We start from the raw sequence: 22,196 nt of genomic DNA, 5'->3' as shown, positions 1-22,196 counted from the left end.
CACACTCAGTGTGTCGGATTTTCGACCGGCGACGGCCGACAGCACAGTTCCGCCGCTGAAAAGCGTCTACGCAGTCGGCACTCGCTGCGGGAGATCGATGCTCGTACAAGACGCATATCGCGCTCCCGTGCACCGAACATCTGCACTGTCTTGGGCTTTGCTCGTAGCCGACATCTCTTTGGGGCCACAGCAGCGCTGCCGACCAACTTCTTTGCATTCCAAATGCCACACACCATAGTCAACAGCAGATCCCCGTTGCGTGCCAGCGCCGACTTCTTCGTGTCATGTTCAACAGCACGAACGATGTCTAATTTTTCTTCTATGCTGAGCACCCGGTGCCCTTTTTATCCGAGCTTCGGCATGTCGCAAGTCCTCACTTGCACGACGCCACAGCGCTCTCTGGCACGGCGCCAAATGATGTTGATGTGGATGTGGCTTCCCGCGCAAACGCACAGGGAGGACGTTGTTCCAATCTCAGAGGCTTGTTGTTCTGCCCGGCCGCCCGATGGAGACGACATTCCGCCGTTTTTGCGTGCCGAAAGTGGAAACACTATGTGTTAACCGATACGTACACAATAAGCTGGTACGGTTTATGTGGATACAAAACACTGTTTAAAGAGGTTTTACTGTATATACAAAGTGCATAACAGTTATGTTGCTGTCTATCTCACCTTGAAAAAAAAAATATATAATTTTCATTTGCACTGCTGCTCTTAAAGCACACGAAGTAATAAAGCTGCCCAGAGAGTCTATGTTTTTGTGTGCTTCCTCTGGCACAGCTTGCTGCTGAGACGCCGAAGTCTTGCAACTTTCCAAGGCATCCTACAGCCTCGGATAGAGTTAAAAGATTTGAATCTGCCTCTGCCATTGCAGCTTCCTCGTCACACTGTTCTTCTTCGGGACGAACACTGAAAACAATTTTCAGGTCTGATAGTTCAACACCGGTAACGAGCTCACTGTTACACTGCCCACAGTCTTCTGACAAAGCGTTGCTTTGAAGTGCTGCCAGGATCCAATGATCAAGTTCGTTCGATTGAAATACAGTAGAACCTTATTTATATGTATTGAAAAAAAAAAAACGGGAGAAAAAATGTACTAACCGGGAAAACGTACAATCCAAAGTAACTAAAAAACTTTGACAGACTCAACTCTTGTTGAAATCTACATAATGCAAAGCGTCGCACAGATCGTATGGCATGATACGTCGACGTGGGTAGAGCTGGTGGTGCTCTGGCAGCCAGAGACACGTTTTGTTGTTTTCCTGTTGCGTGATGTTTTAGGAGGGCAAGGGGAAACCAAAATGAATTCGAGCTGGCAGGCGATGCCAGATGCAATCGTAGTGAAACGTGATGCCCCCATCGCACTGCCTGTGGCAGAGAACAGTGACGCATTTGGATTTTCGCCTGCTAAAGGCACGCAGTACGCTACCAATGGCACTACGCACCACGCACTGTAAAACAGATAGGTGAACGTGCTTATCACAATAGGATCGATGGTGATAGCTGTGAATGCAGCATGCGACGACCCATGCAGAGATTTGCTGGTACTGGAATAAAGAACTGCGTGTGCTATAGTTTTCGCATGAGATGGGCGGCTATATACTGTTCTCAATCACATGCGCCTTGCGTCTTTTCTTGTTCACATGGGGTCTAGCAGCCAGAAAATGTATATGATCGCAGTCTGCAGCAGGGAACGGCAACGTGCTTTGGTTATCGCCTATTAAAAGCGTGCGCTACACTTCCGACAGCCCCACGTGCTGTGAAATAGACAGGCGAAGAGGCTTATTGTAATAGGATTGGCTGTGACAGTTGTGAACGCCGTGTGCGGCGACCACGGAGAAGATTTGCTGGTACTAAAATGAGAAACTGAGTGTGCGCCGGCGTTTTCATGTAAGACGGGTGGGTGAGTATTGCAGCGTAGCTGCCGTGGCGGGCAGCTATATACTGTTCTCAATCGCGCGCGCCTTGTGCATTTTCTTGTTTATATGGGTTCTAGCAGCCGGGAAATGTACCATACGATTGCAGTTCGTTGAAGTGCTGAACATTGGTGCCGAAAAATTCTGTTTTCTGGGAACGTATGAACCAGTAACAAATGAGTATAACTCTACTGGGTCTTTCTTTTGTGTTCTTGATTGCAAACGTTGGCGCCGGGAAAACATACGTAATGGGAACGTATCAACCAGGTTCTACTGTATTCGCTATTTAGAAATTCATTTAACTGAAAGATTTTTGCATAGAATGCGTAAAAAAACTGCCGAGGATTTGCTAAAAGTTCATTATTCTGAAATATTCGTTAAACTGACATTTATACAATTCAGAGTTTACTGTAGCAGTAAGATACTCACTGAAAGAAAGCATGGCCAGCTAATTTTATATTTATTTTTTTACATCCAATAATTAATTATGTTTGTGTTAGTTAAATAGGGGTTTGACTGTATATTAAGTTCTGGATATAACACCTGTCCAATGATTTCCCCTTCTTATGACCTAATAACTCACAGAGAATTAGCCCTCACCTGCCCACTTCTTCAATTGGGTGGTCAGCTCCAAAATCCATGTGCAAAGCAAGATGTTGCTGCTCACAAAAGGCGTCAACTGCTCGCAGAAAGCCAGAAACCAGAGGTTCCTCCAACCGTCCTTCAGCAATGGCCTCAACCAGGCTGTCTTCACTCCAACTGGCCACAACGCTGGATATTGGTGACGGGGCAGATGATGCAGCAGACAGCACCTTTGGCTCTGTCGGTGTCATGCCGGACACTAAATCAAAGTACCCAAACAAGGTAGTATAAAGGGTATGTTAGTGCATAAAATATAACAGTGAGCCGATACCAGGTATCACTGATCCCCATTCCCATCACTAAAGACATTCGGTCCAGCAAGTTTACTGAGAGGAGAAGGCTAGTCCATGCAGAAATATGTCGGTCTGACATAAAACTAGAGGGAAAAAAATTTGAACAAAGGCAGTTTGCACAAACGCCTTACTTAATTTTAACTCCAGTAAAAAGCATCAGCAAGAATTTTGTCTGACAAAAAGTTTTGTCAGATGCACTGGTGCACATGCTGCCACATCAATAACACAAGACCAAAATTTTTTGTTGCATCTTCTTGCTTTGGCTATGTTGCACTGAAGGCTATGTTGCAATGGGCCATGAAGGCCCAAGAACGCATTCAAGAGCATATCAAGTCACTTCAAATACAATGTAATTCTGGTAATTCGACTCCGGTTAATTTGATTATTCAGTTCATTCAATCCCGACCAAAGGTCTCGGCTGGCACCCTTTCATTTCTATGGGCCCAATGTTTTGTTATTTCAATACTAAAATTGGTTTTTGCCAAATAACTCGAACTTGACTAGTCAGCACGCATGCACCTGACCCCTAGGGTGACCTCAGTAATGACTCTTCTAGTGGCAGTGCCTGTCTCGGCGAAGCTTAGACGACAGTGAATGTGTGAAGACATGTCATCTCCAATCAAAAATGCTTATTTACGCCCTGCCCTGGGAAGGCTTTCAAGCAATAACCGTAGCTCACAATATCTGATTACGGTATTTAGCCGATTATAACATGCATCTTTTCTTGTTTTTTTGTTGTTGTTTTTTTCAAGAAGATTGGGCCACAAATTGCCTGCGTGTGGCAATTGACACGAAACCTAATCACCTTTGCGGCCTTTGTATGCTTTTTCGCATAATATGGGTGTTTCGCGGCGAAGCTGACTTTAGAAAACAAGTCACTATTGTGTAGCACACATTTAGACCCTTGCCCATATTTCATGCTAGTAAATCGAGTGCATGTCAGATTTCTACTTTATCCAAGAGCTTTAATGTGATTTTTATGTTGGTTTTCTCCTTTGGACACATAGAAAGTGGACAGACGTTTGATTTGGTGGTGTTTTAGAATCAGGCAAATACTGCCAAATGAATCAGTGGTGTTTTTGCATTGTCTTTTTTTTCTGCATTTTGTTTAATTCAACCCACTGAATAACTCGATCAATTTCGTCAGTCTCGTCAGAGTCGAATTAACAAAAGTCGACTGTATTACAATATGTGAATGCCAGCGTTTGTCCCTTTGGTAAACACATTGGAATGTTTTGCAAAAACAGGGTATGACAGAGGAGATGTTGGAATGCATCATGTAACCGCGCAAACGACAATGGACGAGGAAAGAAACACACAGGACAGGTTCCAATATCGTCCATTGTCGTTTGCGCAGTTACATGATGCATTCCAATATTGCCACCAACTAGCCCGCCTCTCCCTCTTAAACAGGAGATGATGGCAGCAGCCTGGCTCACCAGGGGTGGCAGCACTTGATCCAGTGCTCCGTGCTTCTCCCTTCTCCTCCTCAAATGGATCGTGAGGTGGCAGCGTTTTGAGCAGGCCACCTCCACGGAGTAGTGCACTCTCTAGCCAAGGCTGCAGTTGAGCCTCAAAGGACTCGGGAGGTGGCCCACAGGCCTGTTGCTGCAGATGCAGACCAAGTAGGTGTGCCAGGGTGCGCTCCGAATCACAAAGTGGCGATGACAGGCTGCTGGGGTCCACTAATAATGGTGCCTCCTGGTCGTGCTGTACGTGAGAGCAGTAACGTATAGCAGGAGTCAAACTGTATTTTCTAAAGACCCTTTGACAATGCGTCACCAGTTGTGTTGCTAAGTGATAGCATTTGATGTATTTTGATATACATTACCATTTTGCAATTCCTCCCTCACACAAATCTATTTCAATAATGTCTACATTTTAACCTTACATCCCACTGACTTTCATTTTCTTGAGTTCCATTTTCCTAATCTTCCTTTACACTAATGCTGACTGTTTCTATGCAAACATACTTCCTAACACCATTAGCTGAGACAACATGTCCCACCTGGAACTTGAAGTTGACACCATCGTGGCAATTTGGGCTGGTTGGTATGCCATAGTAAAGATTTTGAATAGTGCAAGTGGGTAAAAAAAATACAGGAAAGGAACGAGCACTAACTTACAACAACTTTTACTCGTGGAAACAGCAACTTCTGTCAATATATGCTTCATTGACAGCACGTGACAGCAACTATATCAACTTGTAAGGAAGTTGATCTTTTTGGCAGTCAAAAGCACTGATGGAGTGCTCACACAATGTGGACCACGTCCTAAAATCAGATACGCTTCAATAATTTCACGAGTTAGCTGGTCCCAATACTTACAAACAACCTTACAAGCATCAAAAGAAGGCTTGCAACTGAAGCTTATAAAATGATGTGCCAGCCAACCATCACATGCCCAATTGACCTATATACAGCTAACCACACGATATCAGTATCTTGTAAACACCTTTGTAGACAAAGCCGACAAACTGCACTCTGTGTCTTTTATGACGCATGATTTTTCCGGTTCAAGTCGACAGTATGTATGATAAGGAGTAAACAAAATAAGGGGACTATGTTCTTGTGCAACATGCCAAGTAAAATTAAATTTGTAACAAGAAAATACCGCACCTTAATGCCTAAGATAGGCATGATAGTCTTTTAATCGTCAGTTTCATTTTTACAACTGCAAAGATGTAAGTTTTTTCCTAGAAGGCCGATTCAGCACCAATAGATGTCGAACCTCTTACAGTCAATGTCTGACCTTTCAGGTTGTCTTGGGGCCATGAAAACATCTGAAATTCAGGCAGTCAGAAAAAAATGACTGCATGCCTTTTGATGACACCAAGCGCTCAAATCGCCACACGCATGTCAAAACTACCTTGGAAAGCTTGTCAGTACACTGGTTAGGCGTATCGGTGCTCGTATTGCGACAGGATATGATAGGTGCATGCGTATATAATTAAGGAATGCATACTGCTTCCTGTAAAAGTGGCCCCTTTTTATTCTCTATATGCTTCACCGCAATACATCACGTATGCTTCATGGCGTGACACCGCTGTGTTGAAACGAAGCTGACTTTTGGGAACCGGCATTATTATGCATATGCATGACTCTTGCCATGCTTCCCCGCAGTTCAGTGGGCGCCATTGCTGACAGTGACAAATTCTTCCAATGAAAAACATGGCACATAGCAGGAACCTTAACTCGTAGCGAACGTTGAAGCAGCTAGGCCTAGCTTTGCCATGGTAGTGAGTGCGGCTGCCAGTGGATTGGCATTCAAGAGCGCCGTTTCCAGCCTGCGAGATAATCAAAATGGTGGCGGTGGTGGCTTCGATTAATGCATTTTCAGACCTACGGTCACAGTAACAAGTCCGGAAATTTGGGTGGCAAAGTGTTTCCATGTCCAAAATTTCCATTTCATATACATTCGCTCTATCAGGTACGTGACGGTGTCACAAAAGTGTACGAATTATTGAGCATGTCCAAAAATCAGTCGGTGACTGCAGTTCATAATCATCATCATCAGCCTGGTTACACCCACTGCAGGGCAAAGGCCTCTCCCATACCTCTCCAACAACCCTGGTCACGTACTAATTGTAGCCATGTTGTCCCTGCAAACTTCTGAATCTCATCCGCCCACCTAACTTTCTGCCGCCCTCTGCTACGCTTCCCTCCCCTTGGAATCTATTCCGTAACTCTTAATGACCATCAGTTATCTTCCCTCCTCATTACGTGTCCTGCCCATGCCCATTTCTTTTTCTTGATTTCAACTAAGATATCATTAACTCGCGTTTGTTCCCTCACCCAACTGCTCTTTTCTTATCCCTTAAGGTTACACCTATCATTCTTCTTTCCATAGCTCGTTGCGTCGTCCTCAATTTAAGTAGAACCCTTTTCGTAAGCCTCCAGGTTTCTACCCCGTACGTGAGTACTGGTAACACACAGCTGTTATAAACTTTTCTCTTGAGGGATAATGGCAACCTGCTGTTCATGATCCGAGAATGCCTGCCAAACGCACCCCAGCATATCCTTATTCTTCTGATTATTTCAGTCTCATGATCCGGGTCCGCAGTCACTACCTGTCCTAAGTAGATGTATTCCCTTACCACTTACAGTGCCTCACTACCTATCGTAAACTGCAGTTACCTATGTACTAAATTTGTCATTGCACAGACATAAAACAGGTTGCTGTGTGCTCAACACTGTAAATTTGAGGACGTGCTCCTAAATGACAGAAAACAGGAGTCACCTACCTAATAAACAGTAAACTTACATCAACAAAGTTTCCCACGAAAAAGGAGCTCAGCATTTCTCTAGCTTCTTTTGAGTGGTGGGCGGCTTCAAAAGCTTGTGTTGCATCTCGACCTGAAGAAAATAAGAATAATTAATCCATGCATCTGTATACAAAACAAGCTTCTGCATTGTAAACTTTGCATTAGTAATTGCATTGAGTTGTCAGGAACAATGTAAGATGACGTCAGGACCACAGCTAAAGAAACAATTTTTACATGTTTAAAAACAATTGCTGGTAAAAATAAATAAATTTGTAAATAAAATGCTCTATTTTATGCTCGATCAGAAATATCTTTACTTGGATAACCTTAATGCACAACTTCGACATAAAAATGGGCCAGAACACTATGTTCATAACCAAATATTTGTCCGTTATATCTTCCGTCAGTGTAACACTAAGTGCAATATAATCAGGAACCTATAGCTTCTCTGCTCGTAAAGTTCTCACCCTTATCCTGCCTGAAAACGATTCTAAACAGCAATGTACAACTCCCCTACAATCCCCAAAATACTTGCACAGAGCAGCAGATAGAAACATGCTTTAATAAATATCACAAATGTATGAATGCACAAGACATTGTAATTGAGAAACAACAAAAACATAGTGTATGTAGATGGTAGAGAAAAATAGCATGTACATTCTATAAAAATTGCTGTTGTAAAAAAGCAAAGAAAAAGCATTCCTTATAAATTTTTTTGGAAGACGCAGTTTTGTCCTCGAACACAAATTTCACATAGCAGTCTCAGAATGAAAAAAACATTTTTAGCATAACAATTTTGGGGAAACAGTATCCATGCTACACTAAACAGCCAAACTCTTTCTTACTGAAATTAAGGATGAAGTGGCACAATGCTTGAGACATTCGAGGTGGAATGACCCAAATGCAAATTTCCTATCGCTACATAGGTAGCTAAAATTATTACAAGTCAGCTATCAGTGAAACTGTGACAAATGTACTGCATTGTTAAGGCTCAAGGGACTTGAATCCAGTGACATAAGATCAATCAATTTCCTCACCGCCAAAGTTTGCTGCATGAGTAAGATCTTGAAGAGGGCTAGTTGGTTCATACTTAGAACTGAGGTTAAACAGCACGAAAAAGACAAGGACACAAGGAAACAAATACCACAGACAAGTGCTGACTGCCAACTGGAAGTTTAATTGAAGTTTAATTTTTTTTTATCCTCGGTTGACAATGTAATTTCTGCTAAGTTTGTGGACATGCCTGTAATGCGAATGTTTAGATATGTTGACGACTACTTAATTGTTATGAAGAAAGATACCTGAATGCGTTTTCATGACGTGGTGGAAGAAATTTTGGACTTGTTCATCAACTCATCGGGAGGACTTAAGTTCACGTATGAATTGCCAATTAACAACCGTATTCAGTTTCTAGATATTAACCTCTGTTTTTGTTTGGATGAGCATGTATGCTGGGGATATCACCCCAGATCTAAGAAAACCTTGTTGCGCTACGACAGCGCACACTCTAAATTCATTAAGAGAAGCATAGTAACAACGTGCATTAAGGCAGCACTTAGTAAAAAGTTTTTTAAATCAGATAGTGCGATTACAGAAGGCAGGCTTTCCCAGTTCTGTGATCACTTCAGTATGCGAAGCCATTTTGCAGAAAGAGAAAAGAAGTTCCGAAATTTCCCAAAAAGAAAAGAAAAGACAAAAGACAAGCGCACGTGGTGCCATACTTACAGAAGTCACACAATCTAAAGAAAGCTTCCAATAGACATAATATTAATTTGGTTTTCAGTGCCGCATGTAAGCTCTCCTCGATATGTAATCGCATGAACAAGCACAAAAGGCACCTGTGCACCACAAATCATAAAACTCATTTCATTGAGTGCAGGCGCAACATTATCTATCAGATACCGCTCAGCTGTGGAAAATCTTATATAGGTCAAACGGGACAGTGCTTCAATGAAAGAGCTCGTCAGCACAGCAGTAACCTAAAGAATGGCTATGGGAGTCATTTAGCTGGACACTGTAACAAGTGTCACTGCAGCACCATATTTGAAAAGACAAAATTCATGGGGAAAGGAAAAGGTAAGAGGGAAAGGGAAATAGTAGAGGCTTATCACATTAAAAAGGAAAGAGATAAATGTGTAAGCACTCCTTCTCTTGCCTTGTCTGGAAAAGAAATAACATTTTTGGATGAAAGATTATAATGTTGCTGATTTGCAGATGTTTTGCGACTGGCGTGTGCAGGCCTATGCTGAAAAAGGTATAAATGTCCGGTGAATTTCAAATAAACTTCCAGTTGGTAGTCAGCGCTTGTCTGTGGTATTTGTTTCCTTGTGTCCTTGTCTTTTTCGCACTGTTTAACCTCAGTTCTTGCTGCATGGTATGACCTGCATGAGCTGACCTCCATATCGGTGTGCATGGCCTACAAATTGTGCAATACAGGCTGTACATTCAGGTTGTAAAAGAATGTATGTAGATCCAATGTAAATCTCGGAATTTATTATGTGAAGCAGTTAACCAAATGCTATAAATTTGCCCATTTGATTCCTGCATCATTGGTGTAAAGAAAACTGGTGCGGATGCATGTGCTCTCAGGCACATGCATGTGACACAAGCGGCGATCACTTTAATAAGCTAGCTGGCATTGGCACTATGAAAATATATGTGCGATTGTGGCCTAATGCTTAGGCCATTGGGCTGCTGTGCTAGAGTACAGCGGTTCCACCCCACAATTGGGCACATAATTTTTTTCTTAAGGTTTGATCTATTCAGCTAGACAGCAGCAGCACGCAGCAGCCATGGTCAGGAAAGTGCAGGAAGATTCGTAAGAAAGCATCGCTTTAAATCTTTTTTTGTAGGGGTGTGCGAATTTCAAATCTTCAATTTCAAAACAAATTCAAATAAGGAAAACCAAGTGTGAATCGAATATCTTTTGAATATGAATATTATTGGTTTTTCAAAAATGAAATGTTTTTCATCAACCAGAGGCATAAAGGAAAATAGCAAGCAAGCACAGCAAATAACGCACATGAAAATTATGCTTCGTGTCAATAAATTTCTCTAGTACAACACTTTTTGAACAGTGCTTATAACTGTAGTTATTTAATGTTGCCATGAAGGAAGGACAGCTGCTCAATATGTTTGGGGAGCAGTGACATTCTTCTGCATATCACAATTTCTTTAGACACTGAAAGCAACTGCACACTGGACACACTAATATCTGGCATAGGCAGGTATCTTTTTGTTAGCCAAGCCAACAGTTGGCACTATGCTTACACCACCACTCACATGGATTTTCTTTCTGGCCCAAAATTTCATCATGCACCTATCTTTCAACCTGCGCTTGTGGCAGTGAAAATTGCTGCTCGTTGATGAGCTTATTAAAGTCTTTCCACAGTGCTGATATGAAAGCTAGCCTCTTCAGAAGCTTTTGTTGTTGAGGACATATCTAGGTTCCTTGGTGTTCAAATTTTCCTTGCTTATTATAAAGCCAGAGTTTTAATCCAGTTTGCCATTGAAGCATCCTGGTGGTACTCAACTACTTTAGAACGAGGGTCTGAAAACATTTCCAAGCTAGATCAACATCAACACCAGAACTCACCGGCATATTTTGCAAAAATATCAGCACCACAGGGAGCAGATAGTCTGAACTCTTGCAGGTCATACACCCTGCCTCCAATGACAATCCAGAGGCCCCCATCTCGGTTATGGTTTTCCACGTCTGCTTTGCGCAACATGAGCACATCTTCTGTGGGGCCCTGCCGACTCAGTGGCGGTGGTGTCAGTGTGCCTCCTCCAACCCCTGGCCACGACAGGTCCTGCGTGTCTTCTAGGTGGGTCCCTGGAGCCAGTTGATTGAAGCAGTCAAGGCTCTCCAGAAGTGGTGACAACAATGGTGCAGCATCCACAACATGCATCATCTCGGGCACAGTGCTCTCCAGGAGAACAAGGGAGACAAGCAGTTCTGGAAGCAGGACACCTGCAAGCGAAAGCGATGCCCATGCCATACAGGCAGGGTTAATGACACTAACCGTTTGTGGTCTTGTTTTCTTAACACCATTAATTTAGGAACTGGTGCGATACATCTGGAGTCAGTGCCATTAACGGTTATGATGATAATAGGCCTAGGAACAGTTTCTGCGACCGATGTTACGGACTCTAGGAATTGGTTAGCAACTTCACACTTAAAAATAGATGACTGTTCATACCAGGTGACCTAGAGGGAAGTAACGAGACTTTCTTTACCTCGTCTCTACTGTTTTCTCCTATGCAGTCAATGATGAAATGATGAAATTTGTGGCATAAAATATAGCATGCTTAGGTTGGTCATACTATACAAAAAAAAAAACATTTTACAATTACGCATTCAAGCACCAACACTAATTAAAACATTCGAAAAAGAAAAGTAAAGCCTTGACTTGGTGAAAAGGATCTGCTAACCTAAAAGGCGGCATAGTTTATGTTAGCTTAGTCTAACATAAACTACGCAGCCTTTTAGGTTAGCAGATCTCTTTAGGTCAGCACTACTATGAGGGACAGGCTTGCATGCCCCATTCAGTCATGCCCTTGGTCATACATGTAGGGTAAATGAAAACTGAAAGAAAAAAAGAGAAGGAGGAGGAGACTGGATGCATTGACAATAGTATATGTATATATTTTGGACCAGTGAAAGGGGGCTAGTAGTACTTTCATTCTAAGAAGTGACCCTGTGCTTCAAATATATATACTTTTTTAATTTCTGGGTAAATACTGATGAAACTTGCCGAGTTTAAGTATTTCAATGTGCTAGTTTAAGATGTGCATTTATTTTCTTGCAGAGTAAACAACTTCCAAGAAATTAAAAATAAATCTGTTTTTTTTTTATAAGTTGCTTGAAAATGAGCTGTTTACTTAACTATATATGGCGTAATAAATATAGACATGTAAAAATTATGAATGATCACAGCTTGCAATGATACAGACTGAATGCTCTAGACTAATTTGAGCCAAAGTAATAGCATGGCAATCTTTTTAAAGTAAGAACCTATAGTACACCCAGGACAAATTATTACTTTCTGAAAATTTCTGTAATAATATTTTTTTCATATTATAGGCCTACTGGACTCTCCAATTGCATACCTTTCTGACAAAAATAATTATTGTGATAGGATAAGTAGAACCAGAAATATTATCACTTCAAAACTGTGACTACATCAGCAATACTTTTTGAGATAACAACGAAAAACAATTCACGACATGTTCATGGTAATTATGACAACGGCTAAATTTATCAAGGATGACACTGGAGTCCAATCAGGGAAAAATAAATGCTTTGCCCCAGCTTAGAGCAAGGGAACATAAAAAGATGTTTTGTCCAATTTTCAGCTCGAAAAAGCAGCGTCTCTCCTTAAATTAGTTACTGTATTTGCAGAATTCTACCGCAGCCATGATTGTAAAGCGCAGCTATATTACTGCCCAAATATTTAAAAAAATAACTTGGTGCCAATTTTACTACACACATCAAGTAATGGAATCTGAGTCGACGTGTACCGTGTTGGAACAACATTATGGAACATACAAAGGCAAACAGACACACACACAGCTGAATCTTATCGGCTAGTTGCTACTGTAGTCCGATGACACCTCCTTTTCATTGTCTACCGACCACAGAAAGTCATCTTCAGTTCCATTTAAGGCATTAGAAAGGCCACACTTACAGCAAACTAGAAAATGACGACCACAAACCGACATTAAAAAACATCTGTTTGATGACAGTGTGGCTAGCATCAAGCTTTTCTTTTTGAGCGAGAATCGGTTTTATTTTTGATTTTGAGTAGAATTAGTTACGATTATAATGTTCACGCAAATTTCAATGCACTTTTTATTAAAAAAAGGAGCACGTTAGAATCATGCAAATACGGTACTAGTTTGCATGCCCTCATTCTACTCGGCACATTGTGCTATCAGTGACATAAAAATTATGACAATCACACCATAATAATGAGCATTTGTCATAAATGGAACCATCATAAGTGGATTTGACTAAAGAAGGTAATCCTTTGCTCATGGAAATAGTGAAATGCGCTGGATAAAAAATTCACATTTCAGTGAATTGAATTGAATTCTAGCGTTTTACATGCTAAAATCAAAATTTGATTATGAGGCATGTTGTAGTGAGGGACTGAAAATTTTGGCAAACCTAAGGATTTTTAATGTGCCACAAATGCATGAGACACAAGTGTTTTTGCATTTCACCCCCATCGAAATGCGGCTGCTGCGGCCGGAATCTGATCGCTCGACCTTGTGCTTAGCAGCGCAACACCATAGCCACTAAGCCATCATGGTGGTATAATTCGCATTTAAATGATTTGCAATATGAAGATTATGTTTTATTTCTATGTCAACACACACACGGTATTAACAAATGTTGTGAAATTTAACATGCAAAATATAATTCCAGAGCCCTGCTAATGTCTTTCAGAGCTTAGACCCTGTGAAGGCTTAGGTCGGCATTTCAGTGAGCAATACCAGCAATATAACGAGTAACACAAGTGAAATGCAGCAATGCATGCTGCATTAGAAGAGCAGTAAAATGAGAATGATACACAAACTCCCAAACCTGTAAGTTCTTGCTCAAGGATGGAAGCGGCAAGTGCGAAGTGGTGTGGCGAAAGTGAGCCAAGAACTGAAGCAACAGAGAGGATATCTTCAACATGGCAGGCAACAAGGCTCACATACTTCCAAAGAAGTGATGCAGCTCCACAGGTTTCAGTATCTGTAACAGGAATGATGAGACATAGTATGCTGCCGCCAATAAACGTGTTATGAACATTAAATAATCAATGATCACTGTGACGTCTTGGACAGTCTGGCTTAACATGCCTGTGGCCAAAGCACTATGAACTTAAAACATAGCCAAGGACAGCCACATTCACACACAATACATTAGACTTAATGGAAAGCTGCAATATAATATTTGTCTCAGCAGCACTGTGATGTTTCGTAAAAAAAACTGTGTTTCATGGCATGGGCAGTGACTGCCCTCTTGGGCTACTGGTGTCAACCTTTTTAGTTTTCCTTGAACATATTCTTCTTCACATATGTGCGAACTATGTGTGCTCATGAAATTCCAAAGTTGTACATTTATTTTGATGACACTTAAAGAAGCACAGAAATGAAGCCAAGCAAAAAAAAAGGGGGGGGGGGTGGAAAATACACAGCAATGCATTGTGCTGTATTTCTTATTGTCTCTTTATCCAAGTACTGCTTGAATGTAATGGTCCACTGGCTAGAACAACAAGATATATCAGTACTCTGATAGTTTCAAATCCCCCATTACACCACTTAGAATCATCTGTGTTGTCCACAACAATCAAGTTTCCGTATAATATAGCATGTCCTTGTGTTATTTACTTCGTGGGCAAGATAGTGCAAGCATCTCGCTTTACGAACACTTGCTTGCACTCTCGTGATTCGCTGCAGCCAGTGATCATATGCTTAGCTAGGTGAACACCCCCTATCCGATGATATAGGAAGCACAGCAAACGTTTGGAAAGTGAGGTGCTTGCACAATCTCACTCCAGCTCTTGCTTAAAATCATCCACCTTACACATCCAGGTGAGCAGTGAAACTTCAGGCAAGAAGCCGAGCAAACTTTCATAGATGATGCTTTATGTGCAGTGAGTTGACAGTAGAATGCAATGACTACAGTGGGCATAAATACGTAGAAGTCATTACTTCACGTACAACAAATCAGTAAATAAAGTGTTTGTAACATCTTGTGGACATAGTTTGCAAAGCAATCTAAATGACACCAGTCACTCTACTGTCCACATAATGCAAATGGTTGCTCTCAGTTCCAAGCATACTGGCAATTTAGGCCAAATAAATGTAAAGAGTACAAGGTAGTCTATTAATATTTTTGTTCGATTAATTAATCATTCATCATTTTAGTCCTTAATCAATTATTTGCTTTCAAATCAGGGCTTTTCATCGATTAATTGATTAATCAAAATTTTTGCCGGGCACATTTAATGAGGTTGAAAGATGGTTATCAACTTTTGTAGGACCATATATTAATGTTTGAGAGGTGGAACCAAGTTTGAAATGCAAGTGTACAAACGTTTAATAAAGGATAATCTTTAACTTGTTAAAGACAATATATAATTTGCACCAAAGTGGCTTTTGAAAAAATAAACAATACAGTAGAGCCTCGTCCATATGCTTTGGAAAAAAATGCGAGAAAGAATCGTACTAACTGGCAAAACGTACAATCCGAAGTAAAAAAAAATGGACAGACTCAACTATTTTTGACATCTATGTAATGCAAAGCGTCGCGTAGATCGTTGCGGCCGGCCGACGTGCGCAGTGGCGCCCGGGTGGCCGGAGACGCGTTTTGTTGTTTTCCTACTGCATTAAATTTAAGAGGGCGGCGGGAAACCAAAGCGAAATTGAGCTGGTGGGTGATGCGGGATGCCGTCACCATGAACCATGATGTCCACATCGCATTGCCTGCAGCAGGGAAAGGTGGCACGTTTGGATGATCGCCTACTAAAAGCATGCAGTAGGCTACCAATGGCACTATGCACCACACACTGGAAAATAGATAAGTGAAGATGCCTATCGCAATAGGTTTGGAGGCGATAGCTGTGAATGCGGCGTGCAAGGACCCGGATGGAGATTTTCTGGTACAGAAATAACAAACTGTGTGCACCGTCATTTTCAAGTCAGACGGGTGGCTATATACTGTTCTCGATCATGCATGCCTGGCGCCTTTTCTTGTTCACGTGGGATCTAGTGGCCAGAAAACGTATACGATCGCAGTCTGCAGCAAGGAACAGCGTCGCATATAGGTTATCACCAATTAAAAGCGTGTGCTACGCTTCCGACGGCACCACATGCTGTGAAACAGGTGCCCTATAACATAAAACAATTCCAATATGTTTTTATTCCACTCTCTTGATGTCAAATTTATGTAACCGCCGACGCAAGCATCAGGTGGTGACCCACAGCGTTGCCTGAACAGCCCAATCAAACACTATCCTCATTTATAGGAGGTCACTTTTGTTTGCTTTCAAAACTAATAACATTGCCTACATTGAGCGGTTTTTCTTATCTAATTGGCTGACAAAAGGTGAGGAGCACGCTCAAGTGGAGAGAGTTTAGATATGGCCGATCCAGCGCACTGAAAATAGATCACCAGATGAAGAGGCAGTGGCCAATGTTCGCGATTGGTCCACTTTCCTTTACTTAGGTAGCTTGCAGTGGCTTGTCTAAAATCACAGCGGCATGTAACGGAGAGTTAAAAAAGCTGCTAAAACAGATCCTCAGCAAAGAAGAGTTGGCAGAGCGATGTTGTACACGTGCCAAAAGGGCTCGATAATGTTATATGGCCAGCCAAAAAATTTTCTTATACACAAATAAACCCATGCTCTCTGGCAAGTGTGAGTGGCCAGTGCCTGAGCGATCAGCGGCCGTCATCTTCTATTCCTTTCGGAATGGCGCAGTCTCCGGCTATACAGAAAAAAAAATCCAGTTTTGTTCGACATATTAATGCATCTTTAACACGTACACATCACTTTGACGCAATTAATTTTCGCAGTTTTGTGACGTCGAGTGATAGAGTGGTGAGGTGGGTGCAGCCTGAAACCTTCTGACCAATAGATGAGAGCTAATGGCAAAAAGGCGTTGAATCAGAAATAATTATTTTTCTTTTGTTCGGTAGAAACATGCATAATCAGAGTCGCGGTTTTCATGACGTCACATGACAGACAGGCGAAATAGGGGTGGTCCAAAAATGTTTTTGACTAATCGCGGAGCACTGATTGCATAACTGGAATAGAAAAGTCTGGAATAGCTTTACGTTATAGCGCCCCAGATAGGCGAAAATGCTTATCACAATAGGATTCGCGGTGATAGCTGTGAATGCCATGTGCAACGACCGTGGAGATTTGCTGGTACTGAAACGAAAAACTGAGTGCGCACTGGTGTTTTCTCGTGAGACAAGCGGGCGAGTATTGCAGTGAAGCTGCCGCGGTGGGCCGCTATATACTGTTCTCCATCGCACTTGCCTTGCGCATTTTCTTGTTTACATGGGATCTAGCGGCCGGAATACTTATCATACGATCGCAGTTTAGCAACATACTGAATGTTGGTGCTGTAAAATTGTGTGTTTCGAGAACGTATGAACCGGTAAAAATTGAGTGTATCTCTTATTGAGCCATTTTTTGTGTTCTCCATTGCGAATGTTGGCACTGGGAAAATGTATGTACAGGAACATATCAAAGAGGTTCTACTGTATATGTTATAAAATGGCACTTAGTGTAGAATTAAGATACATGGCACTAGTGAATCCCTGTACAGTACAGTTAAACAAGAAATAAGAAAAATGGCAAAAGTGAAAGGTGAAGTCCAACTGAAATATGCAAGAAATTGCAATATACACTGGGGAAAATAAGATTACTGGTTTAAGATTTTAAATCACATGCTCTTTTCTACAGAGCGAAAGAATGTCAATTGGCTGGGATTTTTGGGTGAAACCGACACCTTCTTTGAATGACCACACAGCCAGCACGCGAGAATACGTGCTTGGACATTATAGATTTGCTAGAATCGACATGAACTCCATCACTGTGTCAAATACATGCTCCAAATCAGCATGCATGATGTGCCATGCGTTTAGTGGACTGGGAGTGGCACAACCACCAATGACAAGGTTGCTATAGTATGCCTTGAATTGCGAGGAGAAGTCTGCAGCTTCGGTTGGTGTGGTGGCATGTGCGGCATGGAGGAAGAGAGGGAAGCACTTGGCATGGCCTCATTCGGGACAGTCGTTCTACTACAGCCGCACAGTCACTGCTCGTGCACTGCCATTCTAGTATGATTTCAACACTTTCGTGCCACTCCTGTCGAACTCTTGAAAACGACTAATCGAACAGGCGCAATCGATTAGGTCGACAACATGAAAGGTGGACATTGATGAAGATTAATCATGTTGGGGGATACATAATCGATTAACTGGTTAGTAGCATATCTATATTACCAATCCTACAACAGTACATACCAAGACTTGCAGAGGAGCCCGCCTGTTCCTCACGAGGGTACAGTTGGCCCAGCAACAACCTCTGGAACCTCAGCAGAAGATCCAGTGATGGAGAACGCTCCTTTTGGTCAAGGTTCAGCTTCAGAGAGCACCCAGCCATTTGAGAGCCAGAGCTTGCATTCTCAGGAAAAAAGCTCTGCAGCTTTGCCATGGTCTGCACAGCAGTGTTCCTGTTCCACAAGCACCAGAATTGCAGATATCCCACGTGTTAAAGTGAAGAACACAAATGGAAAAGATCCCAAATTACATAATTCTGTTCTGTTACGTACTGTTGAGTTGCTGTCGACTCCTGAAGACTATGAATATATAAATGTCAATGAGATCTGCTAACGCAAGTTCTGCTCAATGAGACTCTTCCCTGTGGTCTAAAGAATCCAATCTAATCATACATTGAATAATTACATATCACAAAACAATTAGCCTCATTATTTTAGCATAAACAGAAAGGCTACATCTTGTAGTACCTTTAAAGTAGAAATAATGTACACCTCATGAAACAGGTGCCCTAGATTCCTAAATAAAGAATATTGCAAATAGGAGCAGTAACTTGTGGCTGCACATTATCACCAGTATACCAGCTCAGACCTCAGGTCTCCCTTCGTGCAGGCATTATAAAGGTTAAGAGGAGTAACATAATTGTTATGAATATAAAAGCAACAAACGCAAGTACCTGCCAGGTAAGTCTGCAAGTAAAACTTGCACTACCGATGAGTGTCCTGAAGACATGTACAAGTAGGCCAGAATGAAATGAGATCAGGTAGAAAACCTTTTACACATAACTTAAAGTTAAAATGTGGTGTGAAACAGTGGCATAGCCACCATGAAACATTCTTGCGAGATCTAGTGGATCTATGCTTCTAAGGAATCGCTCACACTAACAATTTCTTTTAAAAGTGCACTAGTCTATGATAATGCTGTATATCATTGCATGGCATATTACCTCAGCAGCTGTTTGACAAGGTGCAGCAGTGGAATTGCAGCTGATGCATCTTCTGAAACCACCTGGCTCCTCTTTGTCTCCGATTCCAAAACCGCCTGGTCCGACATGAGCTGCTCTCCGCTGCTGGTCATCTCCTTCGAAAGCTGCCTGTCTGGCATGGTCTCCTTTTCCTGAAGGTAAAGGTGCCTGCTTTATAGACATCCCACAATTTTATGTGCATCACACAGACTCACCAACGCTCACTTAGTCACATCTTACTACAATAAATATAAAATTTTGCTGCTGGTAGTTTTTCTTGGATGCACTTCTCATGTATGGGCAGAATGCTAGACCCCACACATTATTAATAACTTCGAGCAAAGCAGGAAGATATGCTGTTGACTCTAGGCACTGTAACTTAGATTACAATTACATTAACAGACTGGAGTACCATGCTAAGGAGCAGCATTAATTAATTACCCTGGCATCACATGAGCACAACATTACAGTGAAGCCTGTAATTTAGTCACGGCATATTACACTTCACATGAATTATAGTGAAACTTGCTTAATTAAAATTTGGTCAGTGCAAATCACATTCCCCCCCCACACACACACAAAAAAAAAACATTTTGTGCACACTGTGAACTTAGAACATGCTGCGCATATTGCAGTGGACGTTGGGTATGCTAAATATGGATCAAACACTACTAACATCACAAAAACATGCCTACTTTCCTTCATTCCTGCTCCTGGCTTCTTCCTAACTCAAAGGTACTAAAAGAAAAATTATGTGCAGCATCCATAGCTGCTTGAACAAGGGGGTCCCCTCCAGCTACACCATGCTCTCTGTTATATTCTTTTTTCCTAGAACAAATTATATCCCTATGCAGTTCTGCATGATGCTGATAATCTTATGACCTGTGCCCTAACAAAATGGGAGGCCCATACAAACAAGGGTTGAGAAGTTCAGCAACACCTTAACGCAGTTGGGCTGAGTTGGCCCGAGACTTATTAAGCAGGAAATGTTTCCTTGCTTTATTGTGCATGGTTTCAGAGGGAAAATCAAAAGTCCACTGACAGTCACACAGAATACTCCATGTAGAATTTACTGCAATTGAGACCTTACTGATAATGTGAAGGCCCAGTTCCGCATACATACTAACCATTGCATCTTCAATGTCCTGAATTTCAACTTTTATTGCTGTCTGCAACGATGACTCCAGGCCACCATCTGCCATCAAACTCCCTACGAGCAAGTCTGTCATGAATCGTTTGCCAGGGGTTAAGCCTGCTTCAGACCCTTGAGAACCTGGAGAGGAATGAAAGGAAAGCATTAAAACAATGTAGTCAGTCATCAGGGTACTTTTTTTAAGGCCTTCGATAAAGTTCCTCATAGTAAACTCATTTTCAAACTTGAAACAATAGGCATTTCACAAATACTTGTTTGGATTTCAGCCTACTTGAATAATCGCAAACAATACGTTGATGTAGCAGGTCAAAAATCTGGCAGTCTTCCGGTCACATCCGGTGTACCTCAGGGCAGCATGTTAGGCCCTTTGATCTTTATATTGTGTATTAATGGTATTGATGTTGTTTGCCCTGGTGTAGAAATAATTGTTTGCTGATTGTGTTTTGCTTAAAGAAATTAGTTCCACTAACGATTACAACGATCTCAACACTAGTCTGGGCAATATACTTCAATGGTGTGTAAAATGGGGAATGACCCTTAACACAGGCAAATGTGTCTGCCTTTCAGTCTCCCCCCCAAAAAATCTACTGTAATATACCTACATATATTAGGTTCTTCATTACAAGTAAGTTGCTATAAATATCTCGGTGTAACACTCACTTCAAACCTGTCTTGGAATCTTCATATCGATAATGCTTGTTCATCTGCCTTCCGCAAGCTTTGTGTGCTTAAACATAAACTTTAAAACCGCTCCCACTAATGTTAAGCTGCTCTGCTATACTGCCCTTGTGCGGCCAAAACTGGAATATGCGTGTATTATATGGGATCCTCATACCAAGTGCAACAGAAAGGCCGTAAGGTTTATTTTTAATAACTTTTCAGCATTAGACTCACCTTCTGATTTAATGCAAGCAAATGGCATTCCCCTATTACAGGCACGAAGGCAATAATTTAGATTCGAATTTCTTTCCCAACTCTTGGAAAACAAACTAGGGCTAGATGTATCAACATATTTGTCACCTTAAACTAGCAGGCCCACCCGACACCACAATGAAAGCGCCTTAACCCCATATTTTGCTCACACAGACCTATTTAAGCTTTCTTATTTCCCAAGAACCATTAGTGAATGGAACTGCCTTATAAAAGCAAGTGATCAAACTATGAAGTAACCTTTCCGAGTCTGCATTATTGTTGCTTTATTTTTCGTTACTGTTTCTTTTGCATTTGTATCGACCACCCTGCTTGGACTGTGAGTCTGCAGTATTGTATAAATAATAATAATAATAATAATAATAATAATAATAATAATAATAATAATAATAATTAATAGTAGACACAAAACTGTAGATATTATGTGCCTTGTGTAAATAATTTGCCAGGCACAATACAAAGAACTGGTCCACTACCGCAATGCAGGCCCGCACAACCTGATGACCATAGGGGAAACACAGCAGCCCTGTTGTGCATCCACATACAGTCAACAACTGGTTTTTCTGACACAACCGATTATGCGGCCGCCTTCATGGAGGCGGCCGCATAATTACCTCATACTTAATTACCTCATAGTTACCTCGTACCCCATAGAGCCAATATACGAGGGACATTCCGAAAGTAAGTTCCATCATTTATTTTCACATGGAAACTTTACTGCTAAAAAGAAAGTACACCATGGCATCGTGAACTATACACCTTGCACTATTTTTCCACATACCATAAAATACAGCGGAAGTGAGCACCCCACTTTCACTTAAAATTGGGTTAATTTAGATATGGGTGCTTGTACGGTCAAAGCAGTAAAAACCAAGATGGCAGCCAATGAAAAACCTCGAGGTAGGCCTAGGGTGGCTACAGAATCGGAGAAAGCATGTTTATTTTCAAATGGTAAAGGATGGCATAC

At 41.6% G+C, this 22,196-nt stretch overlaps 1 protein-coding gene across 6 annotated transcripts in view; it reads right to left on the bottom strand.

The window, feature by feature from the left end:
* Nucleotides 1-22,196, bottom strand: part of HERC2 (E3 ubiquitin-protein ligase HERC2) — a 181,397-nt gene that overhangs the window by 112,776 nt on the left and 46,425 nt on the right. For all 6 annotated transcript variants that reach the window (XM_075689247.1, XM_075689251.1, XM_075689248.1 and 3 more), the window contains exons 18-25: nt 20,274-20,419; nt 19,129-19,298; nt 18,150-18,358; nt 13,707-13,862; nt 10,710-11,087; nt 7,114-7,205; nt 4,290-4,560; nt 2,516-2,756 (exon numbers count right to left, since the gene is read on the bottom strand). In XM_075689247.1, the coding sequence (XP_075545362.1) occupies nt 2,516-2,756; nt 4,290-4,560; nt 7,114-7,205; nt 10,710-11,087; nt 13,707-13,862; nt 18,150-18,358; nt 19,129-19,298; nt 20,274-20,419 (1,663 nt within the window). The remainder of the gene's footprint in view (nt 1-2,515; nt 2,757-4,289; nt 4,561-7,113; nt 7,206-10,709; nt 11,088-13,706; nt 13,863-18,149; nt 18,359-19,128; nt 19,299-20,273; nt 20,420-22,196) is intronic.

Source organism: Dermacentor variabilis, chromosome 4, assembly GCF_050947875.1.
Source record: "Dermacentor variabilis isolate Ectoservices chromosome 4, ASM5094787v1, whole genome shotgun sequence".
Classification (NCBI taxonomy): Eukaryota; Metazoa; Arthropoda; class Arachnida; order Ixodida; family Ixodidae; genus Dermacentor; species Dermacentor variabilis.
The sequence above is the reverse complement of the archived record's forward strand: the minus strand, read 5'-3'. Positions and strand labels throughout refer to the sequence as shown.